Source organism: Lichenostomus cassidix, chromosome 29 (assembly GCF_008360975.1).
Source record: "Lichenostomus cassidix isolate B80296 chromosome 29, HeHo_3.0, whole genome shotgun sequence".
NCBI classification, from domain to species: Eukaryota; Metazoa; Chordata; class Aves; order Passeriformes; family Meliphagidae; genus Lichenostomus; species Lichenostomus cassidix.
Genome location: NC_139509.1, coordinates 2,844,417 through 2,864,831, shown reverse-complemented (window position 1 = coordinate 2,864,831; position 20,415 = coordinate 2,844,417). Strand labels below are relative to the sequence as shown.

Here is a 20,415-nt window from a genome sequence, read left to right as displayed (position 1 = left end):
CTCTGCAGACCAGAGTAAACCACTCCAGCTCCACTTTCAGCCCCAAAATCCTTAAGGAAAAACGACATGAACTTCGTGGATTGAGATTGAAGAAATACAGAATACAAAACGCATTTTTGAGGCACCCAGGACAGGAAGTCAAAGCAGGGGATGAGTGAAAAAGGCAATTCGAGGTAAGGGAGGGGAAGCAGGGCAAGGAAAATCAAGGGTTGGGTTTAAAAGGCAAAGCAAGGGAGAGGTAGGCAAGGCAAGGAGAGTCCTGGGAGAAGCAGGCAAGGCAGGGCATGGCAAAGGTAAGGCAAGGCTTTCCTTCCTGTGGAAAAGTCCATCCTTTGTGGCCAAAAGTGGGATTCTGCCTCCTAAAAATGTCCCAGGATTGCTCCCAGATGAGAGCTTTCAGGACCAACAGGTCTGGCTGGCCTTGAACTCCCCAGGGTCACCTCCAATCTTGCCCAGAGGCAGTGGGGTGGCAGCTTTCCCTCCTGTGGGATTGAGCTGGCATGGGCAGCAGGGCACTTGTGCAGGAGAGTGGGATTCTGCCTCCTAAAATTACAAATGTTTGAGGATTGCTGCCACAGGAAATCTGCCAGGGCCGATGGGTCTGGCTGGCCTGGGGCTCCTGGGAGTCACCTCTCAGCTGCCCCCAAGACACTGGGTTGGCAGGCTTTCCTTTTTGTGGAATGAATCCCTCCTTCGTGCCCAAGTACCTGGAGTTGTGAACAGAATTCCGCCTCCTAAACTGCAACATTTGAGGATTGCTCCCAGACAAAAGCTGCCAGGACCAATGGATCTGAACCTCCCAGTCCTCCCAGAGACACTGGGTGCTGGAATTTCCTTCCTGTGGAAGAAAGCCATCTTCCCAAGCCAAGTACCAGCAGTCGAATGTGGAAATATGCCTCCAAAAACTGCAAAAATTCCAGGATTGCTCCCAGGTGAAAGGTGCCAGGACTGACAGGTCTAACTGGCCTTGGCCTTGTGGGGTTTGCCTCTCATCTGCCCCCAAAATATTGGGGCTTTGGGCTTTTCTTCCTGTGGGAAAGAAATAGAAAAAATGTTTGCTGACAGACGCCTGGGGCGGAATGTAGGATTTTGGCTCCTAAAGTTGCAAAAGTCCAAGGATTGCCCCAAGATGAAAGCTGCCAGGATCAAGTTCTGGTTGGCCTTGGGCTCCTGGTGGTTAGGGTTGGGGTTAGAGGTTAGGGTAAGTATTAGGGTTGGAGGTTAGGGTTAGGGTTAGGGTTAGGGTTAGGGTTAGAGGTTAGGGTCAATTTCATGATTTGGGATAGCAATAGGGACAGGGTTAGGGTTAGGGGAAAGTGCTTGGTAAGAGTTATGGTTAGGGATTGGTTTTGATTTCGTTATGGGTTTATGTTTCAGCTCTCGTGCTATGTGTTTGGGTTTGGATTAGGATTTATGGTTAGGGATTTTGTTAGGATTATCGTTAGGTTTATCTTCAGGGTCAAGAGTTCGGGTTAGGTGTTTGGTTAGGGTTATGGTTGGGGATTGGGTTTGGTTTTGGTTTGGCTTTTATGTTTTAGCTTTATCGTTATGGGTTTGGGTTTGGATTAGGATATAGGGTTAGAGATTTTGTTGGGATTATTGTTGGGCTTTTCTTTTGGGTTAGATTTAGGGTTTTTTGGGGTAGTTTTGTTTTAGCTTCAGAGTTAGGTTTTAGGGTTAGGTTTCTGCTCATGGGTTAGTGTTAGGTTTAGGGTGTAAGGTTATCTTAAGGTTATGTGATGATATTATGGGTATTTCATTTTCAATTTTGGGTATGATTTGGCTTAATTTAGGTTTAGTGGTTAGGGTTACAGATTTGATTAGGGCTAGTTTAGGTCTAGTGTTTAGGGCTAGGGTTAGTATTAGGGTTAAGTTTAGTTTTACAAGGTTGCAGTTTGGGCTAGGCTTAGAGTTTTAAGTTTATTTTTAGGGGATTAGGGTCTTTGTTGTTCTGGTGCATTTTGTCTAGGAGCAATCCTTGGATGTATTGAATTTTGGAGTTGACATTTAAATTTTGGCCATGGGCTCCTGTAGGAGAATGACCTTTCTTTCCCATAGGACTGAAAACAGTTACTCCCAGTGTTTCAGGTGGGGATGAGGGGCTTCCTGGTGTTGAGGGAAAACCATCAACACCTTTCTCTGCTGCCACCCACCCTGCCACCCACCTGGGCACCCATCTCAGCACCCAGCTCTGTCCTTACATAACTGCCTCAGAGCCTCCTGGTCGTTCCAGGCAGCAGATTACAGCACAGGACTCCCAGGATGACTCCTTAAGCCCTAAATCTGCTCCCCGTCCTCCCCTGAGATAAGGCAGAGCAAGAAGGTGGCAGGAGGTGTCACACCGGGGTGACACCGTGATGGCCACGCTGTGTCTGGGATTTGGACATTCAGCATCAGGATCTGGACTTGCAGCACAAGGATCCTTATATTCAGCGTGGGGATTCCCAGCTTGTGCTTCCCAGCACAGAGGAAACAGCTGGAATCCTTCATCTCATCCATATTTTTGTGTTCAAGGATGCAGCAAAGTGTCTTTTGGGACTTTGCCTCAGTGGTTGCTGAAAATGGGAAACGTGGCCTCCCACGATTTGCCTTGGCACCAAACTCCCGCCTTTCTGGCAAGAAAAAAGCTGATCCAGGGGCTAGAAATGCCCTTTCCCAGATCTCACAGTCCAGATGGCCCTTGAACTTCATGAAACACATAAAAATCTATCAACCACATACAAACAACAACAACAACAATTAAAAAAACAAAACAACCCCCCCCCAAAAAAAAACCAAAACCACCTTTAAAGATGAAAATAAGAGAACAGTCAGGCTTCATGTGGAATTTGGGGAATGATTTTTGCAACTCCTGGGCTAAGGCTGAGCCCCTGAGAGCTTTGGAATGCATTCCCAGGGGAGCAGGAGGGATGGAAATTCCAAGGCGCCTTTCAAGGGAAAATCACAGAGTATATTAAATGCACCTGCTCAGCTCAGGTGCTCAAGCTCTCGAGTGCAGCAGCAGCTTCCCAGATTTATCCGCTCAGCCAATTCACCTGGATAGAAAGTCAGGTGGAAGGTTTTTGGCGTTTCAGCTGAGCCGGGGGGATTGCTCAGGCAGCACCGTCACATCAAAGCGAGACAGGTATAAAAATACAGCCCAGGACTCCCAGCAGCTCCTCAGCTAAAGACACTAAATCCTGTCCTGATCCTGCTCAGGGTGGATGGAGCCATTTTAAGCAACAGTTTAATTTAAGATCTCTTGGGTAGCTGAGCCCACGTCAACGTGCAGGTTGTCACAGCTTTGGTGCCAAAAGGCCACCTCAGCCACAGAGCACAAACCTTTTTCCCTGCGAAGGGTGCAGAGGGATATTCCGTAGTCTCTTGATGAGTTTTCCCTCCTGGTTCTGGCCAGGATGCTGCCCAGCTGAAGAGGAACCCACGGGGCAGATCTGAGCAACCCCAGGAAAGATCAAGGTGAGCAGATCATCCTCCATCCCCGGAGCCTGCTTGGGAGCACCTAAGGGGTGGGAAAGTTTAGTGGAATTTTGAGGGCTTTCCTCCTTTCATGGCACCCGTCAATTAATTGTTGGCTTCTGCTTAGAAGGGTTTAATTCCTTCTGCCAGGCTCAGCTCATCCCTCTGTTCCAGGGCTGTCCTGGGGGAGCCAGGAGCTGTTCCTGGCTGCTGCTCCACTGGGAAAAGTCTTTTCATCTGCTGGGATGTGCCCTGGATAAATGGGGAGGGCGGCTGGGAAGGGCTCAGACCCCGTGTGTGGCACTTTGGGGTGGATTTGTCCTTCCTCCTGGTGCTTTGCACAGCAGCCCAGCTGTTTGTTTCCCTGATCAGCATCTCCACAGCTCTGGAGCCATTCCCAATCTCACCTCCCACCTGGATTCAACACCTGGACAGTGGGACACTTATCCACCTCCCAAATTCCCAAGGATTCCCCGTTTTTCCCACTGTTCCACGGGGTCTGCTCCCCTCTTGGGGTGCCACAGCACCCAGACACCCCCATGGGAAGGTTTGCAGGGGGCAGAGGATGGAACCAGGATTGCTGGGCTGTGCTAGAGGTCTGGAGGCAGCCCAGGCTTCCCAGTGGGATAAGGGATGCTGAGCCCACATGGTTCCCACGCCTACTCTGTGTCTGCACAGGGGGAGTGACAGTCCCGAGTGCCCCTCGTCCACCCGGGAGAGGCTCCTGGCCCCAGGCAGGGCGCGGCGCCAAGCTGGGCTCGCTCCCCCCGCCCAGGCCGGATGACAGATGCCTGCAGTGGAGGAGAAGATGCTGCAGCTTCCACTTCCAGCCTGGATGCCTCCGACCCGGAGCTGCACTATGAGGAGGAGGAAGAGGAGACGTCGTCAGAAAGCTCGGAGCCCTCGGACAGCAGCAGCATCTTCTCCGATGACTCTGTCTATCCTTGCTATGAGGTGTCCCCGGAGGCTGACGGTGCTGGGGGCCTCAGTCTGTACCAGTGCTGTGCCAGGAATGATGCCAAGCTGGTGTGGGAGAGGCTGGAGCGAGGGGTGACCCGGAGTGAGGCCACTGAGCTGGACATCAACGGGAGGGTGAGTGGCTGGGGTGGGGTGTGCAGGGTGTGCACCCTGCGGAGCAGAAAGAGGATTTTCCAGGAAGAGGCAAATCCTGAAGGCTAAAACAGGTGGGGCAGGAGGGAGAAGCCTGGGTGGAATGGTTCTCCTAGGATTGATTCCATCCTTGGAGCAGAGCCTTGTCTGTCCTGTCCTCCTGGTTTGGCTGGGGGGACAGTTTGGAAGAACCATGGGAGCACCGTGGTGCAGAGCTGGTGCTGAGCGTTGTTCCCTCTCCAGAACGCGCTGATGGTCTCCTGCTCCAAGGGCTTTGTGGACATCGTGCCACTGCTGCGGAAATGTCCCTACATCAACGTCAACCAGCAGGACAATGACGGGAACACAGCCCTCATGATGGCTGCCCAGGCAGGTCAGCGCTGCGCCCGGCCTCGGCACAGGCAGCACTGGTGACACCCCTCAAGGAGGGATGTGACCCCCTGTGCTTCCCCCAAAAACCCTAAAATGACCTCTTGTGAAAGCCATGGTCCCAAGGGATCGGTGACATCAGCTACATCTGTGGTTCACCTCAGCACTGCTTTAGAACTGATGTTAAATGGAGATTCCTACAGTGATGCTCTCTCAAATGGGTTGTGTGGAGTGGCAGAGCTGGGCTGGAGGTGCCCCAGGTGCTCCAGGAAAGCTCTGGGAGTCACAGGGATTTACCTGCCAAAAGGGCTCTCTGTAGAGCCCAAACCTCCAGCCACGATGGTTTTCTTTGCCAGTCTGGCTCCCTCTCCCTGATTTACCAGGAGGGGAAGGAGAAAGACAAGGAGTGGGGATCACCTTTGATTCCCATTGTATCCTTGCTGGAATTCATGATTTTATGGCGTTTTTTTCATTTTTGGACTCTTTTCTGTGTTTTCCACTAAAGCAGCTGGTTCACCAGTGCTGCTCCCTCCATGGCCAAACCAAAATAAACCCAAACCCTCTCAATCCCAATCCCTCCAAGCTTCTTCATCCCCATCCTCACGGAATGCAGCTGCTAAACCCTTTGTCCACCAGGCGCCAGCCATTGTCCCCGTTAACTGTCGGAACTCTAACGCAGCTTCTCTCTGGCTGTTAAGGACACATCACCATTGTCAACTACCTCCTCAACTACTACCCGGCGCTCGAGGTGGACCAGCGAGACCCCCGGGGTCTGACGGCCTTGATGAAGGCAGCGGTGCAGGGCAGGGAGGATTGCGTCACCGCCCTGCTCCTGGCAGGTGAGCGTCGCCCCAGGGCAACTCTGGGGTGTCTGGGGAGGGGTGGCACTGCTGCTCGGGGTGGCATGTCGTGGGGATGTCGCGGGGATGTCATGGTGATGTGGTGAAGGGAATGTGATGTCGTGGTGATGTCATGGTGATGGGGACATCGTGGTGATGTGGTGGTGACAGGGATGTGATGTCGTGGTGATGGGGATGTTGTGGTGATGTCGTGGGGATGTCGTGGTGATATCATGGAGATGGTGATGTGGTGATGGGGATGTCATTGTGATGTTGTGGTGATGGGGATGTCATGGTGATGTCATGGGAGTGTTGTGGTGATGTCATGGTGGTGTCGTGGTGACTTGGATGTCGTGGTGATGTCACGGTGATGGTGATGTAGTGTTGATGGGGCTGTCGTGGTGATGTCGTGGTGATGTGGTGATGGGGATGTTGTGGTGATGTTGTGGCGATGTCGTGATGATGTCATCGTGATGTCATGGTGATGGGGATGTGATGTCATGGGGATGTTGTGGTGATGTCATGGTGATGGGGATGTGGTGTCTCCAGGAGCTGACCTACAAGCAGTGGACACTGTGAAGGGGAAGACAGCCAGGGAATGGGCGACTTTCACTGGCCGCTTCGAGACCACCGTGCGCATCCGGACCCTCCTGCGGCGCCCGCGGGCCGAGCAGTTTGGCACCCAATACCAGCCCGAGTGGCCGGCACTGGCCGAGCTGGTGGCCAAAGCCCTGAGCCCCAAATCCAGGAGCAAGAGGCTGTCGGAGAAGATCCGATCCATATTCACCTTCAACATCCCCCGCAATCCCGAGGAGGACGGTGTGATGGACCACATGGTGAGGATGACCACATCCCTTGCCAGCCCCTTCGTGGCCACTGCTTGCCAAACCATCTGCCCCGACAGCCCACCCGAGGTGGGCAAGCGCAGGCTGTCCGTGCCGGAGATCCTCGGGCAGCACGTTCCAGATCCAGATGACGAGTCAGAAGCCTCCTCACGCCCCAGCACCGCGGGGTCATCCTGCAATGGCCAAGCCATGTCCGAGGTCCGGCTGCTGCCACCCCGCCAGCCGCCCAGCCGCTTCCTGAGATTCCTGCCGCTGTGGCTGCGGCGTGGGAACAGCATCTTCCCCGGGGAGCCCATCCCAAAAATCAAAGTGAGCAAAGCCACTGGCTCGGCTGCTGGCGAGAGGAAGCCGCGTGTGAAGGACAAGGACCTCCTGCAGCCACCTCAGTGGAGGTACAAGGCGCTGAAGGAGGAGAAGAGAGCAGCCCAGGAGGGCAAGGGCAAGGAGAAGGACAAGGACAAGGACAAGGATAAGGACAAGAAGAAGAAAAAGAAAAAGAAAGGCTAAGGCAGGAGGTGTCAGGGTGAGGACAAGGTTCTTGCTGTCCCCTTGGACCTGCTGGTTTTCTTCCCAGTGGGATGGGAATGTCCGTGGGAGGAGGATGATGTGGGCATACACACCCAGCTGAAATGTCCCCAAAGGTTCCCAGGCCCCTGCCTGGCCTCTTGTCCTCTCCACCCCAAGGGTGGCCATCCTGGCATGGTACTGGTCATGCTGGGCACTTATGTGCTGAGACCCTGGACCAAGCTCCAAGAATGCCAGGGAGCAGGACTGTGACACAAGTCCTTCCTATGTTTTCCTTTTTCTTTTTCTTTTTTTTTTGCCTCTTTGATCTTCCCAAGCTCTTGATTCTGCAGCACACGTTGGAATGTGGCTGAGGAAAATTAAAATGGAAGTGGTTGCCATGTTAACAGGAATGATGCCATGAATAAAGCTCAGGGTTGCTGTGGGGCTGGCAGGAATGCTCCCCCTTTGCTTCCAATGTCCCCTGGCCACCCTGTCACATCCTCGGTGACATTCCCCACTCCTGTGTGATGGATGGATACACTGAGGCTCAGCACAGGGAAGCAGCTCCATGCTGTGGAAGGAGCTCCAACTGCCAGGCACAGGCTGGAAATTAAACTTGGGGTACTCGTGGGCTCCATTCCAGCTGTCCATCAGAACTCCAGCATTGCCAGGGCTGCAGCAGCAGGGTGCTGGTGTTCCCATTTTCCAAGATCCTCTTCAATCCAGCTCCATCCCAGGCTGTAGGAATGTGCAGCTGGGCTGCTGGGCTCCTGCAGCACGGGCAGAGTTTGACTCCAGGAGGGCAATGGGCAATGTCAAAGTGCTCAGAGCAGAAGTTGTCCATGCAACAAATAATCCTTGGCCAGGTGTGGAGCTCCCTCCCTGCACCACTCCCTTTTTAGGGGGACAGGAGTCCTCACTCCCCACTTTGAGGCTGCAGCTCTGCCCTTTGCGGGGCACTGGGAGGTTTGGGCTGCGCTGCAGGCAGGGAAACATTCTCCTGGGGAAGGAGCTGCAGCCTCCCCGTCTGTTCCCCTCCATGCCTTGGCTCTCCCGGGCTCCCCGGCACGTGGCTGCCCTGCTTCGCCAGCTCCCTGCGGCTCGCAGATGAGCCGGGGGCGGGCGGCACATGGAGCAGCCGTGGCATGAGCCGTGCCAGCCTGGCTCCTGCCACGCAGGGGGAGGGGAGAGACAGCCCCTGATCCCCCTCTGCCATCAGGGTTTGGCTCAGTGAGACCCCAAGGGATAGCTGAATGCACCTGGGGAGGGTCCAGCTGTGGTCCAGCTGTGGCCCAGGGATGCCCTTTCCCTTCTGCAGGATGAAACCAGAGCGATGAGCACCTGGATGATGGAAGCAAGACTTGCTTTGGCTTCAGGGGGTGACAGGAGGTTGTGCCAGGGCTGGCATGGGACTGTGGGTCACGGTGCTGTTGGGTGCTGCCCAGCCCCACTGACTGACCCTGTGTGCCCCAGACAAGGACTGGAACTGAGCCAGGAGCCTGCGGTGGGTTTGATTTGCCCATCACACACCTCTACAGTCAATGCCACTCTGGAGGAATTCACTTTCCCACGGTGACAGTGCCAGAGCTACAGCTGGGCCCAAGGCTGCAGCCCATCTCTGCCCTTCGAGTCGCCCAGGATTAGGATTTAGGAACTTTTAGAAGTTTTTAAGCAAGTGTTTATCCCCCCAGTGATGATTATGATTTTCAAAGGAAGTTGGCCCATTCGAAAGATGGAATTTCAGGAATCAAACCAGCCAGCACCAGCCCTTGCTCGCCTGCCCAGAATAACTCCGGCAGCCGTAGAAGCAGGATGCCCTGTGTCTGCTCCCATGGAAGGGATGCAAGAACCATCCAGGAATAATCCCGGGAGGGGCCAATCCGGCCGGATCACCGAGACCCGCCTGCCGGAGCAAAGATGGTCATGGTGATAAGATGTCTGCAAAGCATCAGCTTCCTCCCGGGCAGCTCCTATCTGATGGAAACTGCCCGTTTCCCCCGCACCGCTTCAGCAAAGCTCCCGGTCCCGCACGGGCAAAGTCACGCGGGAAGGTCCTTCATGTTTTATCCTGGTTTTGTGCTTTTGTTTGTTTGAACTTCCTAGATCGCGGCCGATAGCGGGGCGAGGCGGCTGGCGAGACTCAAAGCTCTGCCGCCGCTGTGCCCCGGCTCCGGGTGGGTTCGTGATGCAATTGGGGCTGGTGATGCAATGGCAACGGGGAGGTAAATCAGGCCCTGGCGCCTCGTTAAGAGAGAGGCAGCAGTGCGGGATCGAGTCACCGTGCCGCGGGAGCAGAAAGGCAGGGATGGGGCTTGGGATAGCACTGGAGGGAGCGGGGAGAAGCAGCTGAGATCGGGGTGTGCAAAAAAACAGCCCTGAAAGTGGCAAAACGGGAAGCGGTGCTTCCGCTGCCCACGGTCCCGTGTGTGCTGGGGGAGTGGGAAGTGCCCAGCCTGGGCCGTGGGAACAGCTCTGCCGACAGCATCCCAGTGCCACCCCGGCACGGTGTGGGAACAGCGGGACAGTGCCAGTGACAGGCACTGAGCAAAGCCCCTTGCCCTGCTCCATGCCCACAGCCAGGGCTCCACATCTCCATCGGTGCCACCGTTCAGTGTCACACCCAGAGTGACATTATTCCCTCCAAGCACTGCACCCAGGGATTGTTATTCCAGCATGGAATAACCAGGGAGCCCCTCGGCTCTGTCGTGGTGCTCCATCCCCATGAGGGCTGGGGCAGGAAGGGTGGCCAAGCAGGTCAAGGTCATTCCCACAGCATCTCTCTAGAACATTCCCATCCCCATCCCTGTCAAAGCAACCAGCTGTGCTCCTGCTAAAGACCTTGGGATGCTCAGGATGAAGTGGCAATGGCCGTGTCCATACCATGGGACAGGGTTTGGTGTGAAAACTGGGAAATTCGGTGGGAAAAAGCACTCAGTGAAGGACGAGGAGGGAGTTACAGGCGAGGCAAAGCAACCAGGATGGAGCTGGGGCCCGGTGAGCGGGAGGAAGGGAGGCTGGTCGTGGCTGTGTGCTCAGCAATAGGAAATGCTTTATTAGCTGGGAGTGGTGGAGAGAAGCCAGGCAGGAAGAGGCAGTAATAAGAAACATTTTTTTGACTTCTCCCACATCCAGACCACAGAGCAGCTGCCAAGCGGCTGCGTCGGACAGCGGGGTCGCCAAGCTGAGCCCCTGCAGCCAGGCCGGGCTGGGTGACATCCCCGCAGCCGGGACGGCACGGCTGTGACTGTCACCCCCACGGTGACAGGATGGGTGGCGGGAGGGGAGCAGATCCATGAAGATCCTCCGAGCTGGGGCTCAGGGCACGGAGCAAAGCTGCCCTGGCTGAGCCAGATCCACGGGATCGCGGCCGGGAGAGCCTCACCAGGGCCGTGCTGTGCCGGGGGCTCTGCAGGACGTGGATGCTGTAGGTGAGTTTGGGAAGAGCCGTGTGCTCATGGGGTCTGGGGCTGCACAGAGCTCAGGGCTTCTCTCCTGGTTTACCCCGAAATCAGGATTTGGCCCCATTTCCTCCATGTTCCATGGGATGTTGGGGTTGACGTCAGGGTTAGGGAGGATGGAATTCGGGCCAGGGGTGTGAATCAGGGTTCACATCAGCGTGGTAGTAGCAGGATCTCTCCCCAGGTCCTTGCTGAAGAGCTGAAATAATAAGCAGCTGCAACGGAAAGGCTGAAATCAACATGGGAAATGGGGAATTTGGGTGTATTTCGAAAAGGCATGGACAAAAATGAGGGAAAGTTGACAGCTCTGCTAGCGAGGGCTGGAGTGGGCAGTGGGCTCCAACACCACAGAATGTGCCAGCTCAATGCTCACCCTCCTGCACAGCCAAATTCCAGGTCTCTCAGAGCAGGGGTGGGCAAGGAAGACCCAAATGGCTGCTAAAGAGGCCCCATCTCCAAAGCCAAGCTGGGGAGAGCTCCACCATGGAGCTCTTTCCCAGTGCTGGCACTGAAGCTCTCTGCAAGGCCAGGGCAGCAGCACTGCTCTGCACGAGGAGCTTCAGGCAATGCCATCCCCACACCACGGTAAACCTGAGTGGATTTTGCTGCTCTCTTTGTGTGTTGCACGTTCAGGGAATGATAACTCCCATAATTGAGAGGGGCTGGTGTGGTGGAGCCCAGCAGTGCAGCTCCCTGAGCTGAGCATCCATCCTGCCCTTGTGCTGGAGGGTGAACACAGTTTAGCTCCATCTGGGACCCACACCAGGGAGAGCAAAACCTCCACCTGTGCCTGAAAGCAGGCTGGAGCCTCGGGATTTGTGGCAAAGCTCCTGCTCTGGTGTCCATGCCATCCTTCACCCCTGCTGCTGGCACACACCTGGCTCACCTGGCTGGCACAGCACTGGCACGAGGGTCTCGGCTGTGTGTGACCCCTTGTGAAAAGGAGGCACAGGGAACTGAGTCATGAACCACATCCTGTGGCTTCACCCCCTGTCAGCAGCAGAAACCGCAGGGGGAGGTGGAAAGCTGGGATTGAGAAGCTCAGCCAGGCTGCCCTGGTGAGAGCAGGGATCCCTGGACCATCCTTCACATCCCGAGGGTTGTTCCATCCTTCCCTGAACTCCTCTAGTCTCCTGCTCCATTTTCCCTTTGCTTTTCTCTCTGTGGGGCCATGGGGAAATCCCCCTTCCCTGGGGTTGGATCCTGGGGGATTTTTCCACGACCCCATGGATCCCAGACCCTCCAGCTGCCGCACAGCTGCCTCTTGCTCCCACCCAGATCCCATCCAAGAGGTTTCCCTTGGGTTTTTTCCTTCTCTTGATGCTGCAAATCCCAAAGAATATACTACAGCAGCCAGCCAGGCTGGGTAAGATGCTCTGGATGTCAGGAGGGCTGGTGAGCTGCAGCTCCTGACGAGAAAGGAGGAAGGAAGGGACAGGGACAGATACCCCAGGACTGGTTTGACACATTACTGAAGAACCTGGGATGTTTTTCCTGTGGGATGCCAGGAATGGCTCTGGATTAAGGTTTGCTCTTGGTAAAAACAACAATCCATGTGATGTTTCATATACAGTGGAGTTTTGGGTGAGGCCCTGCCTGCTTTGTATTTCATGGCAAATATCCTGCAGCCATCTAACGGCTCAGGATTTTGTGGAAGTGGCTCCAAGGAGGGAATTCACCACCTGGGAGACTCAGCTTCCCTTTAAAACTATACATCTTGGAGCTCTCAGGATTGCAAGAAGTGCAGTGCTTGGCAGCATCCTGGCAGTAGGGAATCAGCAGCACAGCACCAGAGGGGTTCAGGTTTTAAAACAAAGAGGATTCCAGCCCAGCTCCGGGGCAGTTGGGATTTTAAAACAAAACTGATCCAGCTGAGGGTCAGATGGGTCAGCCTGGCATTGCTCCTCACACCAAGAACCAACCCCCAGCTCCTGCCCTCCAGCCCCAGGACCCTGCTCACTGTTTCCTCCCCTCGAGCAACAACCCAGAGAGTTATTTTGGGGAGGAAAAGCCCGATTTACAGCACGGCTGGAGCCTGCCGGGGTCAGCCACGTCCGTGTGCTCTCCCGAGGGCCGGGCTTGCGTGACTCCGCTTCCCCATCAAGGCCAGAATCTAAACAATCTTGATTCCTGTCCCAGCAGCCCTGGGCTGGGCTCTTCAATTGCAGGAAACGGAGCCTTTGGCATGTTTATGTCGGGAACACGAAGAATGAGCTGAGGAGGGGCTGGGAGCCCACGGAGTGAGGTGGGGGGCAGCGGGGGGATCGCCGTGTTTGCCTTGGCAGAAACATCTTTTTCACGAGGGGAAAAAAAAAAGGAAGATTAAAAATAGCCAAACTTCCCCCAAAGGCTCGGCAAGGAATTTTTGGCTGCTCCAGCACCTCTGTTTGTGTCATTGATAAGCTCCACACAAAAGCACCCCCAGGACCGAGGGTTCCACCCCTGCTTGGCCAGCAGCACTCGGCAGCTCCGGTGCTCTAGGGGGTGTGTGAGCTGTGGGGGCTTTCAGCTCCATCCCATGGTCCAAATCTGGAATCTCCAGCAGTGCCGTGGCATCATCACAGCTTCCAAGCCCACGGGGGCAGTGGTTTTACAGAGCAGGAGCCATGGGAACAGCGGGAAATGCTGGGATATTTATCCCTGGGAGAAAGGAAGGAGGTTGGGGCTGCATGGACACGGCAAAGGCCTGGTTGCAGTGCATTTCTGAGCACTCTGGGGCCATGGGAAGCATCCCATGCCATGGCAGGGAGGTCCCCCGAGCCTGGGAGGTCCCGGGATCTGTTCTCAGGAAGGGCTGTACCCAGGATGTCCGGAGCCAAACTCGCTTGGAAGCAGCACATCCTACCTCACTCTGTCTCCTCCTGCCCTCTCCTTCCCAAAGCCCCCATGGTTGGTGATGGACCCCTCGGGGGGCTCCTCTCACCCCTCTGCTCTCCCCAGGACAATGCCGTGTGGAGCTGGTGGCCGAGTGGTGCTGGCGCTGATGACTTTGTCCCTCAGCTTCGCAGCCGGTGAGTGCCAACGCCGTGGGGTGGCGACAGCTTAAAATAAGCCCTCGGCTTTTTGGGAGCTTCTCTGCCCAAAATAAAACCCAGGGAGGAAGCTGGGCTCCTCAGGGACTGTGCTATGCCCCTTTGGTATGGCGGCCCATCCCCCAGAGAGGATCTCAGCTTCATTAATTGTGGGAGATCAAGTGCTTTGCTGTCACCGGAGGGGAGATGGGGAAAGGCTGGCAGCATGTACTGAAAAAGTGGGTTTTCCCAGGGGTGATGATGATGATGATGATGATGATGATGGTGGTGGTGGTGGGAAGCAGGAGGAGTTGCTCAGCATGCCAGGGGAGCACCAGGTGACCTGGAGACAGATCCAGGCTGGGTGCTTTTGCAGGGAGGGTCAGGATGATGTGGTTGTGCCAGTGAGGAGCAGCAGAGTTTATTGGGGGATGAGTCTCCACCGAGTCCCCGTCCTGCCCATGGGGCCACCAAACCCAAACCAGCCCTGCCACCACCCCACGGCTCTGGTACCAGACAGCCTTTGGGGCAGGAAGACAGGAGGCAAAGGAGGGGTATTGGCCACCAAAGCCATGCCCTCGCTGTCCCCTCACTGTCCGCTCACCACCGGATGTCTGGCTGCCCTCGTGCTGAACTCAGTGATTCCAGGAGGGATATTTTCTGCGCAAAAGGGCAGAGCTAAATTAGGAGTTTGGGAGCATGGCCACTCTCTGAGCCGCTCTAGCACCATGGTGCAGGAAAGTGCCTTTGGGGAAGTCAGGAAAACTCCAGGAAAGGCCCTGGATTTGGCACCCAGCTCCCAGAACTCCCGCTGGGGATGCACTGGCTGAGTTTGGGGGTTTCATTTCCACCCTGGCTCCCGGGTGGGATCTCCCCTGGGATCCTGTGGGGAGGATGTGACCTGTGTGTTGTAAACCAGTGCATCCCAGTTAATCCCAGCTGCTGGGGCTGGAGGCACAGTCCATCCCATAGTGTCTCTTGGCGGTGTGGGAACAGCTGACAACCAGGTCCAGGGCTTGGATTTGGATCCCAGCTGGAAACAAGTGATTTTCCAGGTGTCAGGATGGGCTTCCTGTACAAAGAACTCACAGCAGCTTCCCCCTCCTTCTATGATGGTCCCAGGCTGCCCAATCTCAAAATTTGTAGTCTTTAGGACAATGCCCCTGTCCCCAAAGCCCCCAAAGCCCCCGGGTGGGCAGTGGGGTGACCCCATGGCACCGTGTGCCCGCAGAGGAGTTGCTGTGCGCCTGCGATGTGCCCCACTGCAGCCAACCCAACTGCACGGGCAAGGTGTGCTTCGTCAGCAAGAGGAGGGAGGAGGGAATCATCACCCAGCACCGCGGCTGCTTCTCCCAGCACATCCTGGAGCACTGCCACACTCCCGTGACGGAGCAGTACGGCACGAGGTGCTGCAACTCCCGCATGTGCAACGCCGAGCTGGAGATCTTCCTTCAAGGTACAGGGGGTGGGGGAGAGGGGATGAGCTGCCCAAGAGGCTGGAGATGTGGTTGGGTCTCAAGATTGTCTCTGTCATCATTCAGCACGTACAGAGCCACCTTTTCTGGGGTGAGACAGGGTCAGCAAGATGTCCTCAGGTGTCCCTTCTTGGGTTCTGCCATCCATGGGGTTGATCCCAATACACTCTCCCCAGGTCCAAATCCAAACCCCAGATCTCTACCCTCCCAGCTCCACCCTAATGCTTGCACCCACCATTTCCCCACCAGGAGAAGACTCCCTGGAAAAGACATCTTCCCTCCCCAACCTCCTCCTGATGATCTTCGTCCCACTACTCGCCCTCCTCGTCCTCGTGGCACTGACAGCACTCTTCTGCTGGAAGGTGGCCCAGCACCGCCACAAGCACAGTGACTTTGGTGACACAGACCTCATGCTGAAGGCATCCATGATGGGAGACAGCACCTTAGAGGTGGGTGAGCTCCTTGAGGCACCCCAAATGTCCCCAAGATGTGGGGATGGTGGCCACCATGCTGACCCCATGGCCACCCTGTGTGCACAGGACCTGCTGAACGACGACTGCACCACAGGCAGTGGCTCTGGGCTGCCCTTCCTTGTCCAGCGAACGGTGGCTCGGCAGATCACCCTCATGGAGTGCGTGGGTAAGGAGAGTGGCTGATTTGGGGGAGGCTGCCCCAATTGTCCCCAGTTGGTGCTTGAGCGGTGGAACCACAACTTCAAACCCAAGAGGGGAGTTGGACACAACCGTGTCAGCCAAAACCCGATAGCAGCCCCAAGTTCTCGCCCTGTGCTGCTGACTGGGGAGGGAGGGAGCAGCTGGGTGTGTGGGTGGATGTTAGCCAAGGTCAAGGCGCCCTGTGCTGCTCCATCGCTCTCCCACATGAGATCTGAGTGCACCACACTGGGTATTGGGGGTGCCCTGAGTGACACAGTGCCATGGCTGTGACAGGTAAAGGGCGCTACGGTGAGGTGTGGCGAGGCGTGTGGCACGGGGAGAGTGTGGCAGTGAAGATCTTCTCCTCCCGGGATGAGCAGTCGTGGTTCCGTGAGACAGAGATCTACAACACCGTCCTCCTCCGGCACGACAACATCCTGGGTGAGTGGGGAGCCAGGAGGGCTGGAGAAGTGGAGGTGAGGTGTGGTGGTTCCATGGTCTGAGGTCTTTCTCCCTCTCCAGGCTTCATAGCCTCTGACATGACATCTAGGAACTCCAGCACCCAGCTGTGGCTCATCACCCACTACCACGAGAATGGCTCACTTTATGACTACCTGCAGAGGACAACCCTGGACGTGGAGACCTGCCTGGGCTTGGCCTCCTCCATCATCTGTGGCCTCGTCCACCTCCATGTGGAGATTTTTGGCACGCAGGGCAAACCAGCCATCGCCCACCGTGACCTGAAAAGCAGGAACATCCTGGTGAAAAGCAACAGGCAGTGCTGCATCGCAGACCTGGGTGAGAGGGAGGGGCGGGGTGTGGTACCCCTGGTACATGGTGCTCAGGGATGTGAAACCCCAGGGCTGTGATACCCAGGGGTGTGGTACCCCAGTGAGGAGGTATCCAGGGCACAGGGTGCTCCAGGGTTGTGGAACCCCACAGATGTGATGCTCCAGGAATGTGGTACCCTGGGGATGTAATATTCCAGGGGTGTGATGCCCCAGGGTGGTGATGCCCCAAGGATATTTTGTCCTGGGGTTTTGGTACCTCAGGGATGTTGAGCCCCACGGATGCAGCAGCAGCACTCACCAGGGCCAGTACGCCAGCATTTTATAGCTGAATTGATAATCTCAAAACTCTTCCCCATCCCAAATGACCCCGTGATCTGTCCCCCCAGGGCTGGCAGTCATGCACTCCCAGGGCAGCGACTACCTGGACATTGGCAACAACCCCCGGGTGGGCACCAAGCGCTACATGGCCCCGGAGGTGCTGAGCGAGCAGATCCGCACCGACTGCTTCGAGTCCTACAAGAAAACGGACATCTGGGCGTACGGGCTGGTGCTCTGGGAGATCACCCGGCGGACGGTGGTGAACGGTGAGCATCTCCTGGCCGCCGGCTCCGCTTGCTCCCGGCTCCCCGCGAGGCTCCGCGCCCGTTCCCTCCTTCCCTCCTTTTCTTGTTGCCTTTTTTTTTTCCCCTTTCCTTCGCCCAGAAGATTAGCTGTAAATTATAAACACTGTAATCTAGTGTCAGCACCCGGCTCCCTGATTAAAGGGCCCATTAGACTCAATCAGTGCTTTGTTTGTTCAGCGCTGATTAGAAAACAAGCAGCTTCAAGTGCTGCCTGGAAAGCGGCCACGGCCGGGACCTCCGGCCGCCGGGCTTGGCTCGGGAGCTCGGGACTGGGGCAAGGGCTAGAATCCCCCCGCGATGGGAACGAACCTAATTGGGGCTGCCTGGCCGGTGCTGCTCATCACGGCAAAGTCCATTAGAGGCATTAATTAAATGGTGGGCGTTGGCGGGTGAGGCGGGAGGTCCCCCCAGGCGCTGTCTGGCCGGCATAATCTCATTTACGGCCCCAGGGCTCCCTCAGATTACACATTTACTTCGAATTACCCCAGCAATGCGCAGGAATGACCTTCAACCGGCTGGGTTTAACCCTTCCAGGATCCCTCTCTCTTCGGGATGGTCTCAGGGACTCGGGGATGGGGAACTCTAGGGGATCCCGAGGGTTGGGGGTCACCCCTTGGGGTGCAGGGAGCCGGTGGGGCTCATGGCTTCCCAGAGACATTAAATCCCACGGGGACACGGACATATGGAGGCATTAAGCAGAGATTAGCTGTGCCAGCTGGCAGGCTGACCACCAGGTGCTGAGTGGAGGTGGCCACAGTGCCAAGGGCTGATATCGGTGCCGGAGCTGATATCTGTGGTGGGGCTGGTGCTGGACCAGTGCCAGGGCTGTGGTTGGTGCTGGAGCCACCAGTGGTACCAGAGCCAGCTCCCACCACGCCCTGTGTTCAGGTGAGGCACATCCCGCCAAGGCAGGGAGCCGCTCGGTCGTGCCAAACCCTCCAGACACCCCACGATGTGCAGGAGGGGGGTGAACCCCTCGCTCTCCCCCATCCTCACGCCAACCCCCTCCTGCAGGCATCGTGGAGGAGTATCGGCCGCCCTTCTTCGACGCCGTGCCCAGCGACCCCAGCTTCGAGGACATGAAGAAGGTGGTGTGTGTGGACCAGCAGACCCCCGTGATCCCCAACCGCCTCTTCTCCGACTCGGTGAGTCCCGGGGAGACGGTCACCCTCCCAGCCCGAGCCGAACCGTTGATTCCCATTAAACCCTTCCATTTATCCCTCTTTTTGTGCCTCCCCAGGTTCTGTCGGCACTGGCGAGGATCATGAAGGAGTGCTGGTACCAGAGCCCCTCGGCCCGCCTCACCGCCCTGCGCATTAAAAAGACTTTGAAGAAGCTGAGCAACCCCGTAGAGAAGCCAAAAGCGGAGCAGTGAGTGCCGGGAACACACCGGAGCCACTTACGGGCTGCACCGGGGACGGGACGGCTCCGGTCACAGAGGGGTTTTGCTCACAGCCCCTGCCTCTCCCACCCCTCCTTCGAGCCGTTTGAATGTGCAAAGACGGAAAAAAATAGGGGAAAAAAAGCCCCAGCAAAGGAGGAATCTTCAACCCGGCCACAAAAATACCCGCTGGATCCGTCACCCGACACCGGCGCGTCTCGCCGTGCCGGTGGGGATGGCAGCTGGTCGCCCACTCGGAGCCCCCAGGCTGGATGCCAGGGCGAGGGGCACCGATGACAGAACCATCCTCTGCTACACCCCCAGCCCTCGGGGCAGCCACCCAGCGCCGGCGCTATCGCGGCTCGGCGGAGCTGCCCAGACCTGCCCGCCCGGCGCTGGCGGCGGCAATGCCGCGGGCTCGGCGGCGGCAGGAATTCCCCGGCGGGGCTGCGGTGCCCGGCGCACCTCTCGCTGAAGGAGGGAAGGGTTTCGCTGGGAAAGGATGGTCCAAGGGCAGCATCCCCCTGGCCAGGCCAGATCCGCACCCTGGATTGTGGGGATGCCAAGAATGAGGAGCTGCCGGCGTCGAGCGTGGCCTGAGGATTCCGTGCGCCGCAGGGACCTGCCAAGATCGGGGTGCCATGGTGACCCTTCCTTGCCAAGCAGCCAGCATCCCCTTCCCAAAGAAATGCCCTTTTGGTCTTTGCCAATATTTTGGTGTTTTCCGAGGTGTTTTGGCTCGGCCAGCTTCATCCCATGTTGCTCCCCACCATCCCAAAATCCACCCCATGCTTGGAGATGTTTGGACACGACCAGGATGGGACATTCAGCAGAACCAGCTTTGCCACATAACTATTTAATTATTAAGATTTAATATATTTAATAAAGTGTAAAGCTATTTTATCGCCTAAGAGCTGCCAAACCTCCCATGCTGGGCATTGGGCACCACGGCAGGATGGGCCTTGGCATTCCTGGACAGCTCAATTCATGGCTTCACCTCCCTGTATTCAGCAGCAGCGTCGGATCCCATAATAAACCTGGCTCCAGCCTTGTGCCAACCCTCTCCCTGTGCCCATGAGGTGGCCATGGCCACCAGCCCTCCCCCTCTGAGGGGTTTGCATGGCCAAAGCCCCCCGGGATGGAAGCAGAGCTGATGTGGGATAATGTGGCCTTTCAGGGCATTCAGCTCTGAAGTGTTCTCAGCACATCGCAGCTGCTGCCTTGGTCTGTGCCCAGTTAGGGACTGGAAGGAGCTGGGCAGCAAGGGGCAGCTGCTGGCTCTGGGCAGAGCGTGAGGGTAGAGAGGGTTTTGGGTGCCCTGGGCTTGAAGTGCTCAGCCCTGGGGCTTGGGGTGCCCTGCTTGGGGTCTGGAGTGCCACAGCTGGAGTCTGAGGTGCTCAGCCTGAGGTCTGGGGTGCCCCCCCTGGGGTTTGGGGTGCTCAGCCTGCCGTTTGGGGTGCCCTGCTTCGAGTCTGGAGTGCCACCCCTGGCGTTTGAGGCGCTCAGCCTGTGATTTGGGGTGCCCTGCCTGGGGTGTCGGATGCTCAGCTCTGGGTTGGGTGTCCCGCCTGGGGTCTGGAGTGCCCTATCTGGAGTTTGAGGTGCTCAGCCTGTGGTTTGGGATGCTCTACCCAGGGTCTGGGATGCTCAGCCTGTGATTTGGGGTGCCCTGCCTGGGGTGTGGGATGCTCAGCTCTGGGTTGGGTGTCCTGCCCGGGGTTTGGGGTGTCCTGCCCGGGGTTTGGGGTGTCCTGCCCGGCATGGCTCAGTCCCCACCATGCACCAGCTGCCCCAGGATCGCACACACACATTCCCACATCAACATGCACACACACGCATCATGCTTGCACACACATCACGCTTGAACACATATCATGAATGTTTGCACACACATCAT

At 56.7% G+C, this 20,415-nt stretch overlaps 2 protein-coding genes across 3 annotated transcripts; both read left to right on the top strand.

Annotated features, from left to right (window-relative positions):
• Positions 1-2,984: 2,984 nt before the first annotated feature.
• On the top strand, positions 2,985-10,116 carry ANKRD33 (ankyrin repeat domain 33). 2 transcript variants are annotated; one of them, XM_085040998.1, is made up of 5 exons: positions 2,985-3,456; positions 4,232-4,548; positions 4,810-4,939; positions 5,634-5,774; positions 6,324-10,116. In XM_085040998.1, the coding sequence occupies exons 2-5, from the start codon at positions 4,237-4,239 to the stop codon at positions 7,124-7,126; spliced, it is 1,386 nt and encodes a 461-aa protein (XP_084897124.1). In that variant the 5' UTR covers positions 2,985-3,456; positions 4,232-4,236; the 3' UTR covers positions 7,127-10,116. The 2 variants fall into 2 exon arrangements, with proteins under 2 accessions (XP_084897124.1, XP_084897122.1); XM_085040996.1 differs by having other exon boundaries at positions 2,986-3,456; positions 4,135-4,548.
• A 162-nt stretch (positions 10,117-10,278) lies between these two features.
• On the top strand, positions 10,279-19,429 carry ACVRL1 (activin A receptor like type 1). The gene is made up of 10 exons (XM_085040994.1): positions 10,279-10,554; positions 13,525-13,595; positions 14,827-15,051; positions 15,320-15,519; positions 15,610-15,709; positions 16,018-16,164; positions 16,246-16,521; positions 16,901-17,098; positions 18,152-18,282; positions 18,378-19,429. The coding sequence occupies exons 2-10, from the start codon at positions 13,529-13,531 to the stop codon at positions 18,510-18,512; spliced, it is 1,479 nt and encodes a 492-aa protein (XP_084897120.1). The 5' UTR covers positions 10,279-10,554; positions 13,525-13,528; the 3' UTR covers positions 18,513-19,429.
• Positions 19,430-20,415: the final 986 nt, after the last annotated feature.